Source organism: Mesoplodon densirostris, chromosome 6 (genome assembly GCF_025265405.1).
Source record: "Mesoplodon densirostris isolate mMesDen1 chromosome 6, mMesDen1 primary haplotype, whole genome shotgun sequence".
NCBI classification, from domain to species: domain Eukaryota; kingdom Metazoa; phylum Chordata; class Mammalia; order Artiodactyla; family Ziphiidae; genus Mesoplodon; species Mesoplodon densirostris.
In genome coordinates this window covers 19,968,836-19,991,381 of record NC_082666.1, presented here as the reverse complement: position 1 = coordinate 19,991,381, position 22,546 = coordinate 19,968,836, and the positions used below count along the sequence as shown (strand labels likewise).

The 22,546-nt window shown below is 55.9% G+C and overlaps 1 protein-coding gene across 5 annotated transcripts in view; it reads left to right on the top strand.

Moving 5' to 3' along the window:
- Positions 1 to 22,546, top strand: part of COL27A1 (collagen type XXVII alpha 1 chain) — a 145,116-nt gene that overhangs the window by 82,490 nt on the left and 40,080 nt on the right. For 4 of the 5 annotated variants that reach the window (XR_009532751.1, XR_009532752.1, XM_060100661.1 and 1 more), the window contains exons 23-34: positions 526 to 579; positions 2,255 to 2,299; positions 7,026 to 7,079; positions 8,942 to 8,995; positions 9,218 to 9,271; positions 12,731 to 12,784; positions 18,090 to 18,143; positions 18,671 to 18,715; positions 18,801 to 18,845; positions 19,139 to 19,192; positions 20,285 to 20,338; positions 21,207 to 21,260. Coding sequence is in view for 3 of the 5 variants with exons in the window: in XM_060100661.1 (XP_059956644.1) it covers positions 526 to 579; positions 2,255 to 2,299; positions 7,026 to 7,079; positions 8,942 to 8,995; positions 9,218 to 9,271; positions 12,731 to 12,784; positions 18,090 to 18,143; positions 18,671 to 18,715; positions 18,801 to 18,845; positions 19,139 to 19,192; positions 20,285 to 20,338; positions 21,207 to 21,260 (621 nt within the window). In the remaining 2 variants the exon portion in view is untranslated. The remainder of the gene's footprint in view (positions 1 to 525; positions 580 to 2,254; positions 2,300 to 7,025; positions 7,080 to 8,941; positions 8,996 to 9,217; positions 9,272 to 12,730; positions 12,785 to 18,089; positions 18,144 to 18,670; positions 18,716 to 18,800; positions 18,846 to 19,138; positions 19,193 to 20,284; positions 20,339 to 21,206; positions 21,261 to 22,546) is intronic. The other variant, XM_060100662.1, reaches the window with a different exon arrangement.

Below are 22,546 nucleotides of genomic sequence, written 5' to 3'. Positions count from 1 at the left end.
AAAGAGTGGCATTGTTTTACATATTTTGCAAATCTCTTTAACGTCTGGCTTAATAGGAGTCAGCTGGATTCTCCAGTCTGCCTCTGCGTTCCATCTGTGGATGATACCACGTGTCGTGTAGCCTCTGGAAAACTCCACTTACATTCATGAAAATGAGTGACACGGGCAAATGACAGCTTAATATTCTCATGAAAATAGTTTTGACCTCCTGTGAAATCTCCAGTGAAAGGGTCTCAGGGACCCCCAGAGGGCCCCGGACCACACTTTGAGGACCACTAGTGTAAACTCTCCATTCCCCCTGTGTCCTTTATCTTCTGTTCCAGTCCCTTCCTTTTCCTCACTCCTTGAAAGCAGGTTTCATCATCCCCATTAGCAAACAAGACCAGCCGGGGAAGGGGGACTTCCCAAGGTCACACAGCTGTAGACCCTCCCTGCATCCCCAAGGACAGTTGACAGCCTAGAGACCTAGGGGCTCTGCATCCCTGGCCCCTCCTGGCTTCTCTCACTTACCTCTCCCTGTTGCAGGGTCAACCCGGCAGAAAGGGGTTTCCTGGAAGGCCTGGCCCGGATGGCTTGAAGGTGAGGGGACCTGGAAGTGACTGGGCAGGGAGGAGAGAACGCCTTGGGAAGAGAGGAGAGAGGGGAGCCAACCTGTGAGGCCCTAGGATGACCCCTGAATCCCTGGCCTGTTGTGAAAAAGGGAGGAAATGGTCCCCGTTTATCACAAAGTATGTATGGCTAACAGAGAGGAAAAAATGGATAGAACCTCAGTGTCTCCCAGTGGGGCAGCGTTCAAGTAATGGGGTACAATGCAGCCACCAAAGATGGCGTGCTGGAAGACTTTACAAGACGGGAAATTGCCTGTGGATTGTGGGGGTGCGATGGCGGGGGGTGTAGGAAGCAGGTCACATAGTGGAAGAGTGCAGGATGAGCCTGTGGCAGGGGCTGGTTACACTTGTTCCCGAAGGCTCAGAGCAAAGGCTGGAATGTGGACCGGGGTTATCTCTGGGTGGTGGGATTACAGGAGATTGCCATATTCTTCTCTGGGCTTCTGTATTTTCCCCATCATGTACCATAAACATGCATTTCATTTATTAACAGTTTTTTTTTAAGTTATCAGAAAAGAACTGGCCCCAGTAGGAGAGTATGAGCCTCAACACATGGGCAGCTTCATGCCTTTCCAGGCACTCCCTTTGAAGGCTGGATTTCCCCAGCCGTCCTGGGCAGGGATCACTGGGCCAAGCTTACAGCTGGGCAAGCGCACAGAGAGTGAGGGCAGAGCTGGGGGACCCAGGCTGTCCACGTCCCCTCCCCTCAGGGGAAATGGCCCCTGTCTGTGTCTGTCTGGCCCCTCCGGGGGTCCCAAGTGTGAGGTCTGTGGGAGGAGTTGGGGTGGAGGCTGAGGCTCGCGCCAGGATCACGATGCGCCACATCCATTTGTAAACCAAACTCCTGGCTGGTCCAAGCTCACGTCCTGCCCTCTGAGGTGTCGGCCTTTCTCCCTCAGACACCAGCTGTCTTTCTGTAGTGGGAGCAGTGACATAGCCTGGGTGGATTTATCCCGTGGGTCTGCTCACCCGTGTGGCTATGGCTGCAGAAGAAGCAGGAGCCGTCCCAGCAGACAGACGAGGCTGCGAATGGCCACCTGGTATGAGAGCTGGAAATAGCCTCGGAGACAAATGAGTCTGATTTTCCTTATTTGTAGCTGGGGATGCCGAGCCCAGAGCAGAGACGAGACCCACCAAAGTCACTTGGGAGCTGGTGGCAGAGCTCTGGTGGGTTAGGTCCAGTACTCAGGCGCCCTGACTCCCCAGTTCCCTGCGCATGCTGCAGTGGGGCAGCCTGGTGCAGTAGGAATGGGGATTTCCATCAGTCAAACCAAAGGTCCAATTCTAGCCCTGCTTCCAGCTCACTGTGTGACCTCCAGAAGGTCGCTTCACCTCTCTGAGCTTCCGTTTCTATCTCCACAAAATGGGTTGATGAAGGGCCCAAATGAGATCCAGATCTCGTGCCAAGTAATCTGCCCAGGGCCACTCCGAGGGAATGGTGACTGGGGTCATCCCTGGGGCCAGAGGTTCTGTCCCAGTATCCCTTGACCCTGCCACTTGTTTGGAGTCTCCAAGGCCAGACTCTGGAGTTGAGTTTCCTGGTCCATCCCCACTGGTGGGGACTAAGGCCAGTCAACTGGGGTGTCCCCCAGGAGGCCTAGACTCCTGTCACCCATGCCAAGTGACCCTCCTCTGTTTCTCTGCAGGGAGAACCAGGCGATCCTGGACGGCCGGGGCCCGTGGGTGAGCAGGTGAGTCACCCCTGTCTTGGAGCATATCGGCTCCCTTTACTGAGCGCTTACACTGTGGGAAGCACACACACGCACCTCATTCATCCCCATCCCAGCTGGAGAGGTAGGTTCGCTCATCTTCCCCTTTCATTGACACGGACAAATTCTGGCTCTGAGGGAGGTGAGGTCACTGAATGAGAAAGCCATGAATCTCAGTCACAGCGGCCACGCCCCACGGCCTGATTCTGCAGATGTTCTGGGGGCATTCGCCCAAAGGCATTACGTGACTTTGCTCCCAGAACGTGAAAAGTGGAAGAGCCCTTCACGGTCGCTGTTCGTGATCCATTTAACGGGGAAGCTGAAGACCAGAGAAGCAGAGCCACTTGCCAGGGACTCTTGGTCCAGGCATCCCTACATTATAACGAAGATGAAATTCAAACCAGTGGGTCTGGATCGTTGGGAAGTCAGGTCAGGGTCTGAAGAGGAGAGGAGGTGACAAGTGGTCACTGAGAAGGAGGTCCAGCGCCCTCGGTGCTGGAGGCTGCTGGGTGGATGGCCGGCCTCAGTCCCCACCTCTGCAGCCCCGTGCCTCCTGAAAGCTTCACCTCTGGGCTTGTAGGCTGAGTTGGAAGGTAGCAGTCTCCTCCGCTCCTTTAAAGGAGGACCCCACTTTCTGAACCCTGTGAGGAGCTGCCTCAGGCTGGAAGGAGCAATGATGCTGGGGACCCAGAAGAATTTGTCTCCACCGAGGAACACCATCAATGGCGTGAGAGTCACACGCATGATGAGCTTCCTCACCAGGCCTGCAACATCTGTTGGGGGGAAGAAAGGAACTAAAGCAGGGGGAGGACTGGATTTTTGAAACCTTTCCAGTGTTATTCGAGTGTATGCTGTGGGAAGCCTGGGAGTTTGGAAGGGCGGCTGTGGCCTGGATGTATTTCCTCATTGGAAAAAAACAGGCAATACATTCAGCAAATTTAATTTCATAGTTATGCTCATGGTAGGGCCCTCGGGAAATAGATACTCGGAATCCTAAGATGGCAGGACACAAAGAGTCCTTAGAAATCACTCTATCCTGGGGTCTTAACCTTTTTTGTGCCTTGGACCCCTTTGGCAGGCTGGTGAAGGCCATGGACCCCTTCTCAGAACAGAGAACTTTAAAATGCATAAAATACAAAACAAAGGACTACAAAGGAAATCGATTATATTGAAATACAAATGTGACAGTACGTTAAAATGTGATCTCCTCAAAGATCTGTTTCTTTATTCTTGCATTAAATAACGAGATCTAACGGCAGGTCCAGTCATGACCTCAATTTTGAAGTGGTGACAAGCCTTATTGATACATTTTGAACTCTCTGCAGCAGTGATCGTAATGTGACATGTAAATATCTGTGACCATTACAGGTGCTGTGGGTTTGTTGCCTGCACTCATATTTGCTAAATTTCAACTAGGTTGGTGAAAATAAAAGTTGTAATTTTTCCCATTCAAGTTTATGGACCACCCCCGCCCCCCACCTTCCGAAATCCATCCGTGGAGCCTTACAGGGACCCTAGGTGAAGAACCCCTGTATCCTGGTCCATGTTGGCAGGCTGGGATTCATGGAGGAGAATGGGCTTGACTTAGATGACCAAGTAAGGTGGTGGCAAAGCTGGGGCAGGAGGAGTGGCAACCTGGCCTGGGCAGCCCCGGGCTCACTTGTTCAGCAGAGCCCTCAGCTAGCTGCCCGGCTGGCTGAGCAGGAAAGAGAGACCTGTCTGAGCCCTGAGGCAGGAGCCCAGTGGCTGCCATTAGGCATGCGGGGTGCCATGCCTGCTGTTCCCTTGGCCCCCTCCCGAGGTGGGAAGGAGCAGGCATTTCCTGTTCATGGCAGAATCAGAGGATCCCCAGGAAGGAGTATAAGGACCTCCTTATAACCACAGTGTCTGCTGCATTTATCGGGTACCTGTTAGGTGCCAGGCTCTGTACCAAACACTTTCCGTACCATCCCCGGCACTTCCTCCAGCAACCCTATGACTGTCGGTGGTATTGGCCCCGTTTTGCAAATGAGGAAACCAAGGCTCTGAGAAGTTAAGTAATTTGCCCGAGATCTCCCAGGCGGTCACATAACCATCAGAGCCCAAGATGACACTCAGGCCTGCTGGATTCCCATGACCTGCCCCAAAGAGTCTAGAAAACCCTTGACCTGAGCTCTTGCAGTTTTCCAATAGCTACTTAGAGTGCAGCCAGCCTGCCGGGCCCTGTCCCAGGTGCTGGGTGCACAAAGATAATTACAAGGCATGAGCGTTGCCTTTAAGAAGCTCTGTCCGGGGGGGGGGAGACCAGGCCTCTAAACACCTAACCCTGAGATGTCTAGTCCAGCAGAGGACCCACGACTGTCTTGTTCCCAGCTGCATCCTCAGCACCCAGCGGAGAGTCATATGAGAGCAGGGAGGGAGGGAGGAAAACCCCCAGAGTCGACAATAGGCCTTTATCTGTGGACTGCATGAGGACCGGGCCAGCCTCCTCCCCCAAACCAGGGACTCAGACCCCGTCTGTGCCATGCCCACTGGAGGTGACACTGTTACCCCCCCGCATGCCCTCCTGTGCCCACAGCTGTCACTGCTGCTTCTCCACCAGCCCCCCCAGGTGGAAGCCCTGGGCCTCAGGGGCGAGCTTCCCTGGACCAGCCTCAGCTCCACCCGCGGGACAGGGTGCCAGGATGTTCCGGGACAGTGCCCCAGTGGGGACAGGGTGTCCTGGGATGGGGGCGGGGAATGGGCTCTATGGCCCTTATTCATTAGGATCCCGTTTGGCTTCTTCATTGAAGTTTATGACCTGCCTGCCTTCCAGGACCCAACAACTCATAAATTTAAAGTAGCTATGAAATTTCTGTTTCTCTGGGCCAGTTGGGCAGGGGCCTCTTAACAGAGCAGTTTTTATTCCCTTTACTCGGCATTCTCTAAATGTCTGACTGCTCCCTTGTGGGGAGCTCAGGCCTCTGTCTTAACCCCGTGCCCTTTTAAAACAAATTAGAATAGGAAGGGAGGGATACTTGGTTATTTTCTGTGACTTATTAGCCATGATCGCATACCTTGAACCTCACCCCTCTCACCTCATACTTCAACCCTGAAGGGTCTGTGAACTCAGGGAGCTAGGCCCCCATGTAGGGTGATGGTGTTGGAGTGCCAGGCAGATGTGTGCCCTGCTCATGGCCACACGTGTTGGAGTGACTGACAGGTGCATATGGGCTTTGGAGCCACACAGACCAGACTTGAATCCTAGGCTGCAGCCACGAGAGACACACAGTCCTGGTCTGAGCTGCTACTTTAAAACTGTCTCTGAGCCCCGCAGAGCTGACCCTTTGGAACTGGATGCTTTTTCTTCACTCTAGCTGCCTGGCAAGTGGGCCAGCTTCACTGCCTGAGTGTACAACTTCGGATCTGTTTCTGATCAGGTTCAAGGTCTCATTTGTTTCTGGATACAGCTTGGGGACAGGGAGCAGGTTTTTTTTGGGGTTTTTTAAATTATTTATTTATTTATTTATTTATTTATTTATGGCTGTGTTGGGTCTTCGTTTCTGTGCGAGGGCTTTCTCTAGTTGTGGCAAGTGGGGGCCACTCTTCATCGTAGTGCGCAGGCCTCTCACTATCGCGGCCTCTCTTGTGGCGGAGCACAGGCTCCAGACGCGCAGGCTCAGTAATTGTGGCTCACGGGGCTAATTGCTCCGCGGCATGTGGGCTCTTCCCAGACCAGGGCTCGAACCCGTGTCCCCTGCATTGGCAGGCAGATTCTCAACCACTGCGCCACCAGGGAAGCCCCGAGGGAGCAGGTTTTATGGGGCAAATCCACTCATCCCTCAGTCTTCCCGAATTCTCCCAGAAACTCTTAGCTACAAACTTGGGCTCTTCCAAAGCCACTTGTGCACCCCGGAACCACACTAGACCCCCATCTGCTGGAATTTTCCTTAGCAAAGACAGTGGGCTCTGGGCTGGGAATTGCCTGCCTTCCGGGGTTACACCTCTAACTAAGCCCTTCACCCTCACTGAGCAAGAGCCAGTCACCTGCTCCTGGCGGCAGCGAGGCCTGCAGCTACCTAGAAGAATCCTGGAACACAGAGACCAGTTATCACCCAGTGGAGTTAAAAAGAGCAACAGGAACCACAGTGTGTGTGTGTGTGTGTGTGTGTGTGTGTGCGCGCTTTCAGAAAGGAGAGGAAGCCTTTCACAAGACAGTAAAAAGGCCTTCACTTCCCAGATTTCAATCAGGTCTTTTTGGCAAGGGCTGTTAGGGTGTTTCTTCTATCCCCGCCAACAGGTTTGTTTCTCTCTTTGAAACAGCCCCAGAGCCCCGAAAGATGGGGACAGATTTCTCACAGGCAGGCCCCTTCTCAGCACCGCTGAAGGACCTTCCCCTGCCCCGCCCCCCTATCCCACCCCCTATCCCACCCCCTCCCCAAAGGTGGCTGCCTCCCAGCTTCTGGCGCAGGAAGAATGTGTGGCTCTCCCAGGGATGCTGGCAGCAGCCCCACCGCTTGGCTCCAAAATCAGAACCATCTGGTGGAGTGCAGGAAGTCAGGACAGTGCCCAAAGAGAGGCAACTCTCTCCTCGGTGGCAGCCCCACGCCACCGAGGAGCACGGGGCAGGAGACACGGGGAGAAAGCTCCAGTGGAAGGGAGATGTGGGCGAGTTGCCTTGGAAGCTCAGCACATCTCTGAATTCACGTTGCTTCCTTCTTTCTCTTGCTTTTATACACATTTCTTATAGGGACTTCTGGGATTCATTGGTCTGGTCGGGGAGCCAGGAATCATGGGAGAAAAGGTAAGTCGTGTTGGTGGGACTATCTAGGCAAATAGAGCTTGTGTTTTGAAATTTTTAAAAGGTGAAGGGGCCAGTTGCCCTGGGGGTGTCAGACCTCCCTCCCTGGCCTCTCCTCGCTTCCCTGGCCTTCCAGACCCTCAAAGAGCCATTGTTCCGTGTCCCAGCATCCCCTGGGGCTTCCGCCGTGCCCTCCTGCCAGCATCCTCAAACACAGTTAGATGTCTGTGTGACAGCCATCTACGTGGTCTGGGCCGCTCACAGCTGCGCGCTGGCACTGCGTGGGGCTGGCAACAGAAGGAGGCAGAGAGTCATCTTTCAAAAAAGGAGCCCAGTTCTTTAGTTTGCCTTGTTAATGCCAGCAGCTTTGTTTTACAGACCAGATAACCAAGGCTTCAATAGGGGAGGTGACTTGCTCAAGGTGACCCAGATAGGAAGTGGCAGAGCTGGGATTTGAACCACATTCAGTTTCCATGGCCACACTTTGCCCCACGTTGGCTCCCAGCCCATAGCTTGTGGCTTCCCATTTCCCATGGGCCCTTGAGGGGAAGGCTTATCTGATTCCCCAGAAAGGCGACCTACGGGAGTTGATATTATTCCCATTGGATAGCTGGAAAGACTGAGGTCCTAATCTGGCCCCACCTAGCTTTCCAGGCCCATCCCATGCCTCCCTCTTATCATTCCCTGTGTCCCAGACCTTCTGGTCACCTTCTCCTCCTCCTCCTTGTCTTTCTCCTCTTCTTCCTCTTATTTTTTTAAATTTAACATTTTTTTGAAGTAATAATATTCACAGGAAGTTGCAAAAAATAGCACAGAAAGGTCCTGTGTAACCTTCACCCTGTTGCCTCCATGGTAACATCTTTGATAACTTCAGTGCAATATCAAAGCCATCTCTGGCCTTCTTTTGTTGCTCGAATGTTCCATGTCCCTCCTCACCTGCAAACCATTACCCATGCCGTTCCCTTGGCCAGGCACACTCTTCCCATCCCCCTATCTTTGCCTAGATGACTCTCAGTTATCTTTCACCATTCTGAGGAAAGCCTTCCCCACCACACCCCTGCACTCGGGGGGTCAAATCCCCTAGTGAAACACCTTAGCACCAAGACCCACTCCCTCACTTCACTTACCCCAGTTTGCATCTGTTTTGGTGATTTGTGTCAGTCTCCTCGTAACACTCTCACTCCGTGTGAGCAAGGTCTGTCTGTTTCTACCCACCATCGTGTCTTCAGGGTCTAGCATATCATGCCAGGCACATAGTAGATGCTCAAGAAATGTTTGCTGGCTGTGCGGATACAAGAAAGAGGGCTTCACACAAATAGAGCCAGGATCCAAACCCAGAGCCGCTGCCTTCCGGCCATAGCTCTGTCTGCTACACCTGCCATCTCTGCCCGATCTGTCTGGATTGGTCAAGAGAGACTAAGTTGCATCTCTGATTCTCCAGCATCTCATCTGGGTCGGAGCAGGGGGTGGGGAGAATAAAAGAAATGCCTTATATTGCCATCTCTGCCTTAGCAAGCCCAGCCCAGGGGATGCCAGGCCTAATAAGGACCACTTAATGTGGGCCAGGATCAAAGGGGATGACGTGTTTAGCACATCCTTGATCTGGACCATCCCTGCCCAAGGGAAGCCCACCGTGTGGCACACCGCAGTGGATGCTGAGGCCTCCTAGGACTTGCTGGGGTTCTTGGCTTCTGCTGACTGAAATCCCAGGACTCCCCCCTCCCCCTGTCACCACCCTGGGTGATGTGGCTATAGACCTTGGACAAGTCCCTGCACCTGTCTAGTCTCTGGAGTGCCCTCTGCACTCTCCCCCCATAGAGCCAGCCCACTGCCGTGACCTCCCTGAATTGCTGTCTCCATCACAGGGTGACCGGGGCATGATGGGACCCCCAGGCGCGCCCGGACCCAAGGGGTCGATGGTAAGGAGCAAGTCTGCATCCCCTTGCCCTCTCCTGTCACAGCCGCGGTGACAGCTCTGCTCTCCTCTGCCTGCGTCCGCGTTCCCAAGGCGTTCACGACGACTGGCTCCTTTACCTTCCAGGAGGCCCTGGGCTGGGGCTGAGCCGCGGCCGAGGCAGTAATGCAGAAGGAAGAGGCACCTTCTGGAGCTGATTCCTTCTTTTTCATCTCTTTCTCGGTAGGGTCATCCTGGAACTCCAGGTGGTGTTGGGAGCCCCGGAGAGCCCGGACCTGCGGTAAGCAAAGCCCTCATGTTCCCTGAGCTCAAACCCACTGTCAAGTCATGGTGAGGAGTCCAGGTCCCAAAGTCAGACAGACCGGGAATCGCAGCTCCCCCGCTCCCCGGCTGTGTTGTCAGGGCAGATCATTGAACTTCTCTGCACCTAAATTTTGCTCATAGGAAAACTAGATGAAATAATCATGGTCATGATAGTGTGATTGCATGGGTGAAACGAAACCAGGCAGCTAATGTTCATTACGTAGGGATGGTCATTGCAAGGGAGTATCATGGTCATTGGCACCTCCACTGCTTCGTTCATTCACTCAGGAAATACTGTGGCACATGTACCACTCCAGGAGCTGCCATCAACAAGGCAGAAAGCTGTCCCTGCCCTTTAGGAGCCAGTAAATAAATGACAGCTGCTATGGAGAAAGCAGGGAAGGAAATGGGAAATGAAGGCCCAAGGATACAGGGGTCCTGGGCTTCTCATGGTGACTGAGGCACCAGGGATATTCCTGAGGATCCCAAGGCGGGGAGGTGGGAGAGGCGGGGGGCTGGGGGGAGGGTGTGGCCAGGAGCACCCAGATTCAGGGGTCCCTCCTACTCCCCCAAGGGTGAGGTAGGGTTGGGGGCTGGGTGGCTCTCACCCTGAGCACATGGAGCTTCTGGTCCCTCCACCTGTGCTGATGGAGGTCGGAGGGAATTGGGGCAAGGCACTCACTTCGGCCAAGGCTGAGGCTCCAGGCGGGGAGCCCACTCTGGGGCGAGGGGATGGGGGGGTGGGCTTCAGGCAGGTGGAAAGGGTATGGTGGGAGGGGGACCGGCACAGGCAGGATCCCGGGGCAAGCCTGGAGGGTGATGAGCTCAGGCGCCTTCACAGGCTGACTGAGGGGCTCCCTGGGGTCTGAGGAAGGAGGGAACGGGAGGCTTCAATGGTTTGAATCCAAGGGAAGTGCGCCCACACCAGTTCTCTGAGCCACTTAGGGAAGGAAGGCCAACTCAGTTCCCAAACTTTTCTGTGCACCTGCCGTGTGCTGTGCCCATGCTCAGTCCTGGAGTTGCAAAAATGATACAAAATAGATCCTGCTCTTGAGATTCTCACTGTCTAGTCCTCTCACTCATTAACAGACTTTTACTGAGCACCTACTATGTGCCAGACAGTGCTAGGTGCCCAGGGTAGGGCCAAAGCCAGAGAACAAGGATGCTAGGGGTCTATCGTCCAATTCTAGCTGTGCCCCTAGATCTCAGCCTCCCTGAGCCTCCCTCTAGGCTTTCTTCCTCCCGTGTCCAACCTCCTCCCCATTCCATTTCCTCAGTGCTTCCGTCTGTTCAATGGTTTGGCTCCGACTTAGTGAAATCAGACAGTGAGCTGCCGTTTTCAGATCCCAAGGTTGCCATTGACCCTCCTCTGTTGCAGTGTGGGGCTGGGCCCTTGGATCTCTTGGGTCTCCTCTCAGACAGCCAGCTGCCCCCAGTGCCACTGGGGAAGCAGGATAGCATGGAGGCCCAGAAAGCTCCCCCTTTACTAGCTGTGTGATTGTTGGCAACATTTATAGCATCTCTGAGCCTCAGTTTCCCCATCTGAGTCAGCATAATACCACCTTCATTATGAGATTGTCGTGAGAAGTAAATGACACCGTGCAGGATGTAATGCTTAGCAAACTACCTGCATATACTAAGTGCTTAATGAATGGTAACAATAATAATTACTATCACTATTTGTTAGATATGATAATTACCACTATTATTAGTAAGACTGTTACTATGAAAGTGACATTTCTGATGATACCGTTCACGTCTGATTGGCATTTTCCACTTTTCCAATCACTTTAACATCCATGTTCTCCTACAGTCCACTGAGGTCAGCCAAGGTTATTATCTCCATTATTTGGAGAGGAACAGTCAGGTCCCGGGACCACCAGTTTCTGACCTCCTCTCCCTTTGAGAGAGCTGACAGCAACCCTTTACTGAGGACCTTCCAGGTCATTTCATCTTCCTAGCAACTCTAGGAGTCAGGGACTCTTCTTATACCCATTTTATAGATGATGAAACTAAGGCCCAAAGAGTTTAAGTCACTTGCCAAAGGTCACAGAATTAGTAGGTGGCAGAGTCGGGGTTTGAACCTAGTTCTCTGGTGGAACAGTGTGCTCTTTTAAGCACTCGACTGCCTCTGAGTTGAGACTTGGCTCCTGAACTTTCCCAGTGACGCATTGCATGCCTTCTGCAGTCTGAGATCCCTCTATAAAATGGTCCATTCTCACCCAGTCTTCATGTCCTCCCTCACCCGGGAGTCAGATCTGTCTTTTCAGGGGGCCAAGCCCGGGTCCACACCCTGCTTGCTCTGCTGACAAGGGATCAGGTTGGGACCCAGCGCCTCACATCAGCCCTTTAGCAGTTGAAAGGTCTGTGCCCCCTGAGGCATTGGGAAGAGAGAAATGGGAGCAGAAAGAGGAGTTTTTCCTGAGGCCCCAAACTGAGCTGGGCCTCTCCCTGGTATTCCGAGGGGGGGATGAGGCCGTCTTTTCTTGTAAAAGGAGCACGCCCAGTCTGAGAATCCCGCGGAGCTGGGAGGCTCCTGCAGCTGTTGGAGGGGTCCTTGGCCAGCCATGCGGCTAAGACGCAGCTTGACGTGTGTAGCTGGGGGCTGGAACCTGGGGAGAGAAACCAGGCAGCGAGGCGGCCTGCTTCCTCTCTTCACCTTCTTTCTCTCCCTTCCTACCCTCTGCCCTCTTCAGTCCTTCCCTTGATCCCTGTCATCGGCCCGCCCTGGGCCAGGTGCTGGGATTTCAAAGAACAAAACCAGCCCTGTTTTTTCTTTCCCTCCCTCCCTGTCTCTTCTTGTCATTCCTTCACCAAACCGAGATAACCCTGGCGGGCGACTTCCATGGGGCCAGGCCCTGCTCCCTTCTCTTCGCCTCCCCCAACCCCGACTTCTCCCCCTCCTCCCCTCCCCCTTCCACACGTGCTTCCTGCTCCCCTCCCCCCATCACTTAAGGGCCCTGGTCTGGTTCTGCTCCCTCTTACCCTCCCTGGCTCTTTCTGCCCTGGGCAGAGCCTTCTGGATGCTTGCAGGTAATATTCAAGGTCAGGGTGGGGGACGGAACTTGGGACCCCGTATTCTCCTTGCTGATGGAGAGAGAAAAGGGGAAGTGGGAGTTGGAGATTTTGGTCAGGAATGTCCTCATAGCTTCCGGTTGTTGATTTTGAGATAAAGAAGGAAGCGGCTTATCCATCCAGGATGCCTTCTCCCTGCTGCCGGATTCCCAGGCGCTGACTCCTGCTCAAGGTGGCAGCATGTCCGCTGCTTCTCCTGGGGGACAGATCTTCCCACTAGGCCCAGTCCTTGCATCTGGAGCTGCTGGGCTCGGGAGTGGCCGCTCCTGAGCAGCGCCTGTTTAAGGCTGCAGGCCTAGCCTTCGGTGTTGTACTTGCTCCCTAAAAGGGGGTTTCTCCAGACTCTTTCTCCTCCCCACAGGGTCCTCCAGGATCTCGAGGCCCGCTGGGCATGAGGGGAGCAAAGGGACGCCGGGTAAGTGCGGTCCAGCCCCCGGGGGCAGACACTGGCGGGGCCACCTGCTGGAGAGACCCCTCTTGGTCCTTGCCCTCCGCCCAGCCCTGAGATCTGTGACTTTCACAGCACCAGCCTCCTCCCCGGCCTGACTCTCCGTGTGGGACCCCCACCCATCTTTCCCAGCCCATTTCTGAGCACCACGCCGTGCCATCCAGCAGGAACAGAGGGGCTCTGTGGTGCCGATGCTTTGACCGTTCATGTGTTTGCTCATGCATTCATTCACCTACAATTTATTTAGCACCTGCTGTGGGCCAGCCACTGTTGGAGGCTCTGTAGATACCACGAGAACAGGACAGGCAGGACCCTTGCCTGGCTTCATGGCTCAATCAAGTAGGTCAAACAGACTGTACAGGGTCATTAGCACATGGATGGTGGAAACACAGGCAGCTTGGGAGCCTGGAGGAGGCACCTCACCTGACCAGGGTACCAGGGAAGGCTTCAAGGAGAGGGTGATGCTTGAGCTGATGCCAGGTTCCAGGCAGAGGGAAAGCCCTAAGGTGAGAAGGAACAAACAGCATGTTTAGGGATTCCCCACTGGTTCAACAGAGGGGCAGGAGAGAGGGATAAGACCAAGAATTAGCAGGTGTCAAGCCAAGCAGGGCCTCAAACACCACAGCTAAGCCTATGGGCTATGTTCCAAGGGCAGTGGGGAGCCGCAGAGGGTTTTATGCAGGGCTGGCCCTGAGCACGGTAGCTAGAGGTAATCACTAGTACTTACTGTGTGCCAGGCACTGTCACGTACATTGACTCAGCTACTCTTCAGCACTACCCTGTAATGTAGGTGCTATTCTTAATTCCCATCTTACAGATAAGGAGACTAAGGCACAGAGAGGTTAAGTCACCTGCCTCAGGTTGCACAGCTAGAAAGTGGCAGAACTGTGATTTCAACCCAGGGAATCTGACTCTTTCGCATACTGAAGGCGGGGAGGGCAGATGGAGTGGTTTTCCGCCCCCAGTGGGTGTCCAGGTGCCAGGCCAGGCAGCCTTGTGAGAAGGAAACAAGATGGCACAGTGGCCCAGGCAGCCCAGGCCTGATATTCAAGCTCATACCAGGGGATCTGAGATGATTATTCTCTTCTTGGCTGAATTTCAAGTAGTTTAAAAATTTCCCGTGAACGAGGTGGTCTGAGCAGTCTGCCTGGGGGAGGCGAGCCTTAGAAGCATTCCCCTGGCCTGGCAGGACCCCTCCCAGTGCCATGTCCGAGGCCCTTTGGCAGCCGGGTTGCACCCTGACCCGCTGCACATTCCCTCCTGCCCGGGAAGCCAGGTTGGCTGGAGGCGGAGCTGTGCTGGCCTAGGCCCTGCCCCGCACAGCCTGCCAGATGCAGAGGCTCAGGCCCCCGTCAACTCACTGAGCCCCTCACAACCGTCGCACCACCCTTCCCCATGGTGACTTGAAGAATGTGTCTCCTGCTTGAGGAAACCCAGGCTCCCAACCACATCAAAGTCTCCGGGGCTGGAAGGGGAGCTTCAGGAACATGAGCCCCGCCCCCTGCTGGGTTTGGCAGGAATGCAAAACCTGTGGGACCCACCCCCTGGGTCCACTGCCTGACAGGCCACCTTTGGTCACTTCACAGATGGGGTCGCTGAGCGGGGGTGGGTGGGGGGGTGACTAGAGAGGCACCCGCTGAGCCTGTGAAAGACCTCAATTCTGGGCAGGCCCCCTGTGCAGCTCCTGGCTTGCCCTGGGACCATAGCAAGGCCTTGTTGCTCTCCAGGCCTCAGTTTCCCCGAATGTGCTGTGGGAAATGAGCTTGGAGGTCTGCAAGGCCCTGCCTGCTTTTCTGCCCATGTGCAGGATGGGCCCTGCTGCCCAGCCCACTGCCCCCACCCCCCTGTCCTGGGAAGAATGAGCACTAAGGGGTCGAGGCCAGGGCCAGGATGGGGCCCCAGACCCTCAGCTCTTGGTAGAGCTGTTGACCAGGGTCTGGGTCCATGGACCACAAAGAGCGGGGGCTATGGGGTCACACAGGCATAGGAGCAAGTCTCAGCCTTCCCAGTTACCAGCTCTGGGACCTCAGGCCAGTTTCTTAACCTCTGTAAGGCTTGGTGGATGACCTTAGGAGCAAGTTGGAAGGAACCAGACTTTGAACCCAAGTCAGCCGAACGCCCAGTTTTTTCCACCACTACCTGTCATTGTTTATCAGTGTGGGAGTGAGCTCCCTGTCACAGGGGGTGTGCAGATTAGAGCCCGGGGCAGGGTGTTGGAGAAGACAATGTCTAAAAGTCCTCTTACCCGGGAGACTCCGCTATCTCCCTCCAAAACCCACTTTGAGGGAGTCGTGAGGATTCTGTGATCCAAGTGCCTGACACTGAACTCTGCTCCTGTGAGTGGGACTTACTTAAGAGCTCGGTAGACCTGGCCTCGAATCCCAGCTCCTCCCCTGACTTCGGGCAGTTGATTCGCCCTCTCTGAGGCCCCCGTGTTTCCTCTATAAGATGGGTCAGCAGCAGAACCGACCTCTCTGGATGGCTGTGGGGATAGAATCCCTTTGCCAGCACCTCGAGTGGTAAGCACCTGGAAGGGCAGTGGTGTGTAGCAAGGGCTGGGCACACGTTCACTCCCTTTCCATCCCTTTTTCACAAGAGCTGCGATTGGCCAGGTTTTCTGTCCCCTGGGGCTCCTCCCAGCCAAGCCAGACGCCCAACCTGGCTGGGAGGCAGCCCCCGCTGTGACTGCAAACATCTCTCTGGGGAGTGGCCACAAGAGAACAGATCTGTGGCTCTGACAGAAACCCACACCTACCTCCAGCAGGGTGGGCTGGCCCGCGTTCATTTGGGGAAGGAGGGGGCAGGACTGAGGCACCCACAGGACAGAGGACGAGCTGCAGAGTGGCCCAGAGCAAGGGTTAGGCTGTGCACTGCCCTCGTGCCTCTCCCTGCACAGCGGAGCTGGGGAGGGAGAGTGGCTGGGGCCCCTTTGCTTCCTCCTCCTTCCAGGGAGGAAAGGTTAATCCTGTTTTCCCCCAGCCAGCCCCAGCTTCTGCCTGAGCTCTCTGGTGCTCCGGGGGATAGCAGAGTCTCCCAGGTAAGAGGGATTTTAGATACTGTCTCCTCTAACACCGTGTCCTGGCCCTGACCTGCATACCCCCTGTGACAGGGAGCTCACTCCCACACTGATAAATAGTGACAGGTAGTGGTGGGAAAAAAATGGGCCTCTGGCTGACTTGTATTCAAATTCTGCCTTCTCCACATACTAGCAGGGCAACCACAGGCTATTTCCTTATTTGTTAAATGAGGAAAATAGCTTTCACTATTACTGCTGCTGCTGCTGTTGTTGAGGTTATTACTATAATTATAGATCTCATAATGTTCCTCCCAGCGAGGCTTTGATTCCCAGGAGGAACAGGGTGCCGTGTGATTCAGGCCAAGCCCTTGACACCTCTGGGCCTCCGCTCCACTCCCAGAGCTGTCCCTTTCCAGGAAGGTTAATGCCTCAGGTAGAGACAGAGGTCAGGGGCCAGAAGCCATCTCTCAGGAGGGCCCGAATGCCCACCGTCAGCTCAGCTTCTGTCCCGGCTCTCGTGACCTGGGATGCCCTACATCCTAACCTGTGTCCGTCTCCGCCAGGCCCCTGTCCATAAGTCAGGGGCGGTAAGTCTAACACGTGGTCTGACAGTGTCCATCTGAGACTGAGGCCCAGAGAGAGGAAGGGGCTTTCCTGGGGTCACACAGCAAGTCGGTTGCAAAACCAGGACTTGTACCCACACCCTCTAATCAAACCTCATCTTGAACCCGTGAAAATTCTGAGCCTCGTATAAGCCGCCTATTATGAGGAAGGGACTGAATCCAGGTTTGCCAGGCCCTTGCTCTGTGCCCATGCCCCTGGGGAGCCTGCAGCCCCCTCTGGAGGAACCAGGTATTCTGAGCACTTACTACATGCCAGGTGCTGAGCTGCCCGTGTGCGTTATCTCCTCCTGCCTTGAGGGGGAGATTTCTCGTCCCCATTTCAGAGATGGGATAACTGAGGCTCAGCAAGGAGCAGCCACTTGTCCCTGAGACAAGTGGCTGAGCATTTCCTGAGCAGCACTGTGCCTAGTGCTGGACCCCTGATAGATTCTGGGCCAGGGCCTGAGTCACTGGGCACAAAGACTCCCAGCCCGTGGTCTCCTGGCCCAGGGTGATTTCATCAGTGTGGTGCTATTTAAGGCTGCAGTGTCGAGTTGAAGCACCTGATAAGAAGAATTGTCACTTTTTCTGGTTCAACTATTAATTGAAATTTTCCTTGTTCAATATTTAAATGATTTCTCCATGTTCCTTTTTCTCATCCCTCATATCCCCTCTGCCCAGACGCTCCCCTGGCCCCCTTGTGTGCCTGGTCCCCTCGCTCCCAGGCTGGGGCGGGTCAGCCTCCTTCACAGGATCCTCTTTGTCTCCCCAACACGGCCTCTCTGGCCCCCTGCAGAACAAACACCACACTGTTCTCCTTGGTGGACCCCAGGGGACCCCATCCCATCTGTGTCTCTGTGGGAGGCCCATGGAGGGGACACAGTGGGCAGTGGGTGGAACCCTGGAGGGAATACCAGCTGCTAATGTGCTAAGGGACCTTGGACAAATCACTTCCCTTGCAGGGCCTCAGTGTTCCCATCTGTGCACTGTGGGGAAGAGGGGATTCTGCCTGCCCCAGGGGCCTCTGAGTTCTCAAAAGACCAAGAATCCTGTCTCAGAGGTCAGACCTGAACCCAGAACTCCAGGGAACAGCTGCCCTGTCCTTGCCCCCCTCCTCATGTGAGCTGGGCCAGATTAGCTGCACATCTGGCTGGAGAGGGGGCTGTTCCACATATCTGGCCACGTGTAGACCCTCCCCAGGTCGTCCGTCCTCTGCCAGTTTCCCCTAAGGGCTGTGGTCCACAAACTGCTTCTGCCCCACGTGTGCTCTGGGAAGGGCAGGTGACAGCAATCTGAAGACCTGGCTGTGGGGACTTGGCCACGTGTCTCTTGGCTCTGCCCTCAGTTTCTGCATCCGTGGAATGGGTTGGCTGGCTGAGCCCCAAGGTTTCTTTAAACAGGGTTTAAATGCACCACCAGCCCCACTCCAGGATGGTAGGGCCCCTAGCCAAGTCCACCCATGCTATGCCCTGCGCAGAGCCATCTCAGCAGGCACACTGCACTGGGTGACCCACCTGAGGGTGGGGGTGCACAGGAAGTGCGAGGTGGAGGGAGCCCCCGCTTGTGCAGGGCTCTGGGCAGCCCCGCCCTCCTGGTTCCCAGCCCGAGGGAGACCCCTACCGTCCACTGTGCTAGTCCCTTTTTCCTATTCCAGGGACCCCGAGGACCAGATGGACCAGCTGGGGAGCAGGGGTCCAGGGGTCTGAAGGTACCGGCTCCCGTGGCCTACCCTTCCTCTCACCTCCCGCACTGGGCCAGGAACCCAGGCTCACAGCCTCCTCAGTGACAGGCCCCTTGGGGACGGCAGGGCATCCCGGAGAAGCTGCAGCACACGTTCCTGAGGGCTCATCCGGCCACTCTTCCTGAGGCCGGCAAGCCCCCAGCATGGGGGCAGGGAAGGGAGAACGAGCGGTCAGGCTGAGAGAGGGAAAGCACGTGAATGAGAGAGAGTGAGGGGGCGTCACGCGTGGCCTCTGACCCCCAAGCCCCTCCCGGGCCCCTGAGAGCCGAGACTGCTTCTGACCCCTTCAGGCCCCGGGGGTCCTTGGTTCTCGGCCCAGAGCCCCTGGTGACTATGGCGAGCCACTCCCCTGAGTTTTCCCGTCTGCGCACTGGGGAGGGGGTGGATGTCATGACCCCATGGGTTCCTTATATCTCCCGTGGGAGCGGGTGTCCCTTCTCCGTGAAGGGTCCTCCCCAGCACCCTCTGCCAACCTCATGCTTTGCTTCCTGCAGGGCCCTGCAGGACTACAGGGCAGACCAGGCCAGCCTGGGCAGCAGGTATGTCAGGCCAAGGCTGCCAGCCCCTGTCCCCACTCCCTGCTTTGTCATACGTGCTTCTAACAAACCCCAAATGTGCTTCCAGGGCGTGGCTGGCGAGCGAGGGCACCTGGGCACACGAGGCTTTCCTGTAAGTAGCACCGGTTCATGAAATTCTCTCCGTGGGACTTCGCGGGGAGAAAATAGCCACTTTAGCCAAGTTCCCATCCTGCTGTGGAAATCCCGAAGGTTCTAGCTGCCCACTCCTGCCCTGAAGACTCTCCAGTATGTCTCTTCCCCTCTGGAACTCAGTCTCCCATCTGTCACAGGGCAGAGGGTGGGGTCGGACCCTCATTTGCTACGACAGCTTGACTGAGACCCAGGGGACAGGCAGGGTAGAGAAGGCCATGGAGGGACTAAGGTCACCTTTGTTTGTCCCTGCAGGGCATCCCGGGTCCCTCCGGCCCCCCAGGTACCAAGGGCCTCCCAGGAGAACCGGTAAGTGCCCTTTCCCTCTCTCTTTGCATCTTTGCCCCTGGCAGGCTGGTCTCAGCTGGGTCACCCACCCGGGGGTCTGGGTCCTGCAGTCAGACAAGGAGAGGGGATGGAGAGGGACAGTGCCGGGGCTCTACCGCCCCGGTGGTGGGTCAGGGAGAGAGCACTGGCCGGGGAGGTCAGGAGCTCTGGGTTGAGTCTAAGCTCCCTTGCCTTCCAGCCTCAGTCTTCATGCCAGTAAGATGGGAATAATTGTTCCTACCTTCACACCCTGTTGTGAGGATGAAGTAAGAAAATGTGTATAGAGTGCTTAGCACAGTGAAAAGCAGAGGGAACAGAGTCCTTCAGGTCTCCGAAGGAGGGAGGGCAACATGAGAATAAACTAACACGCTGAGTGGGCACTACGGAGTCCAGCGTGCCCGGAGTGGAGAGAGAGCTGGACCTCAGGGAAGGCAGGAAGAAGTCGCAGGGGCCAGTCACCCAAATCTGCGGACGGAGTTTGCTCTTTGTCCCAAAGGCAATAGTGAGCTCTTGAGAGGTTTGAAACAGAGGGGCCCTGCAGAAGATCTGGCGGGAAGGGTGGGTTTGGGAGGACATCTCATGTGTTGCGGAGCCCTGTGAGGAGGCTGTGGAGGGTGCTTCTAGTGATGGAGAGGTGAGCACCGTCTCGGGGCCCAGGAGGAGGAAGCTGGGTGGGGCAGGGGGAGGACTGGAGGCCGCACTGTAGCCCCACATCTGGAAGCTCAGGTGGACGCCCTTTTGAACAATGGACTGACCAAGAGTGGGTGAAAAGTCATTCCAGGCAGAGGGAACAGAGTGAGCAAGGCTTGGGAGCCAGAAGGCTTCTGAGCAGGGGAGGCCGCCCTGGGTCTTAGGTAGATGGGTTGGCGGGAGTGCACTGGACAGCGGGTGCGGGGAGAGCTGCAGGTACCAGGACCCTCAGCGAGGGGTGGGTGAGGGCATGGGCTTCAGAGTCCCGGATTCCACGGGTTCTCTCCCTCACCCGCCCCTCCAGACTGCATTATTGAGCCTTAGGCCCCAAAGAGGGCCCAGGCTGTCTTCTCCCAACTGTCTGTGTGTCTGTCTATCTTTCAGGGCCCTCAGGGACCCCAGGGGCCGATTGGCCCTCCAGGAGAGATGGGACCCAAGGTGAGTGCGGAGGACCCTTGTTTGTCCCGTGGTGCTGCTGGGGAGGTATCAGCCCCTCCCGGCCCTCCTCCTCTGGGGTCCCTGTCCTGTGTACTGCAGAGACTGATGGGGAGAGGCCCTGGCAGAGAGGATAGATCCACCGTGATGCCATGGGGTGAGGGACTGGGCTCCCAATCCCAGGGGCAGCGGGTGGGATGCGGCTGTGCCAGGACAGGCATGGGGGTTGGCAGTGCCTCTTTTTCGGCACCATGGAGAGCAGCAATGCCCCCTGCCCTGACCCTGCTGGGACTTCACCCCGACACAGAGGTTTGACGGCAGAAGCAGTCCTCTTAAGGTCATGCAGCAAGGAGCTTGGAAGGGGCCTCAGACACCCGTGCCCTACCCAGACCAGAGGAGAAAACTGAGCCCCAGGGTTTATGCAGGGGCTGCAGCCATGCCAATGGTGATAACTCAGGATCCCTCCCGCCTTTGTCGTTCTGGCCCAGCTGCAGAGAGAAGGGCTGGAATCCCTCGGCCCTGAATGCAGCATCCGTTGGCTTCCTCCTCTGTTGTTACGTGAATCATGAAATTTTCCTCCGCATGCTTGCCAATGGGCTCCTACTGGGTAAACCACACTCGTGGAGAGGGAGGGGCTCCAGCAGTCTCTGGGCAGCCCCGACGCTCAGCAGCCAGAGCCCGATCACCCCCATCTGCCTAGTCCCAACTCTAAGCTCCCAGAAGGCTGCAGCCTGCTCCCAGCTCTGTGTCTCTCACGCTGAGTGACCTCGGGCACGTCCCTTGCCATCTCTGAGCCTGCCTCAGTTATCTCCTCCCTTACAACCAGGGGCCAGCCCTTGCTCTAGGAAGGACCAATGGCATTTTCTTGCAGGGGCCACCAGGTGCAGTGGGAGAACCAGGCCTTCCTGGGGAAGCTGGAATGAAGGTAAGGTGGGATGCAAGAAGAGAAAAATGGCTTGTTGAAACCAGCTCCCAGCTGGCGGCCCCATCGTCTCCATGGAAGAGAAACAGGCCTTTCTTGTCCCCGGGATAATGGGTTCTCTGTGCTCCCGGCTGGGGAGCAGGGCCTGGCCATGGCCACAGCGGATGGCCCAGCCAGCCCGGAGCCCCCATCCCTGCCCCCTGTCTGGCAGTGTTTTCTCTGGCACCTGCCCCACGCTGGGACGGCCATACCTCCTGGCCTCCTGCGATACCATCTGCATTTCAGCACTGGTGCCCCTCATTACCTGCAGGGAAACAGGAGCCCATTGATCCCTGGGCTCTGGGGAGAGACCCCTCCCCGCGCTGCTGTTGGAAGAGGACCTGCTCCCTATGCAGGCCCCGGAGGCCTGGGACTGTCAGTCTTGACTTAGTTCCAGAATCCTTTGCTTGAATAATGCAGGAAACCAACCCATATATAAAACAGGTAGTAACGGGATGGTTCTGGCCACGGCGGGGCCGGGGGCTCGAAGCTCTGCCCCCTCTTGTGCCCTCAGACACCAGCAGGAAGAGAGTGTAGCTTGGAAATCCCCACGTGAGAAAGACCCTTCTGGGGTCTTTTGGAGGAGCTGGGTGACATTTATTCTGGTTCCTTTAGGGCCTCTTCCTTCTTTGGGTTTCTCTCCAAGGTTCTCAGGGAGGGAGAGAAAAGAAGGTGGTCAGCCTCAGAGTTGCCACCTCTGCATCCGGTATTCCCTGGAGCCAAACTACCCAGGTTTGGATCCTGAAGCTGTCACTTACTAGCCTCGTGAGCTTGGGCTGGTTACTTAACCTGCGGTCCCTCAGTCTCTTCCTTTGTAAAAGAAGAGATCTCTCCTGGCAGGGTTGTTGTGACAATTAAATGTGTAAAATGAAAAGGCACTTAGAACAGCACTATGTAAGCGGGAGCTGAGCTGTGATGGTGGTGGTGATCCTGACCTGTCCAGGGCTTATTGGGAACAGGGGCTCTGGGTGGCATTTGACAATTTCTCTCTGGTCCTGGGGAGAAAGAGCTTCCTCGGCTCCACTTCCCACTCCTCCCACGTCAGAACCAGTGAGAACAAGAAGGTGAGGGCTGGGGCTTCCCTGGTGGCGCAGTGGTTGAGAGTCCGCCTGCCGATGCAGGGGACACGGGTTCATGCCCCGGTCTGGGAAGATCCCACATGCCGCAACAGGAGAGGCCACAGCAGTGAGAGGCCCGGGTACCACAAAAAAAAAAAAAAAAAGAAGGTGAGGGCTGGGGCTGGTCCCACC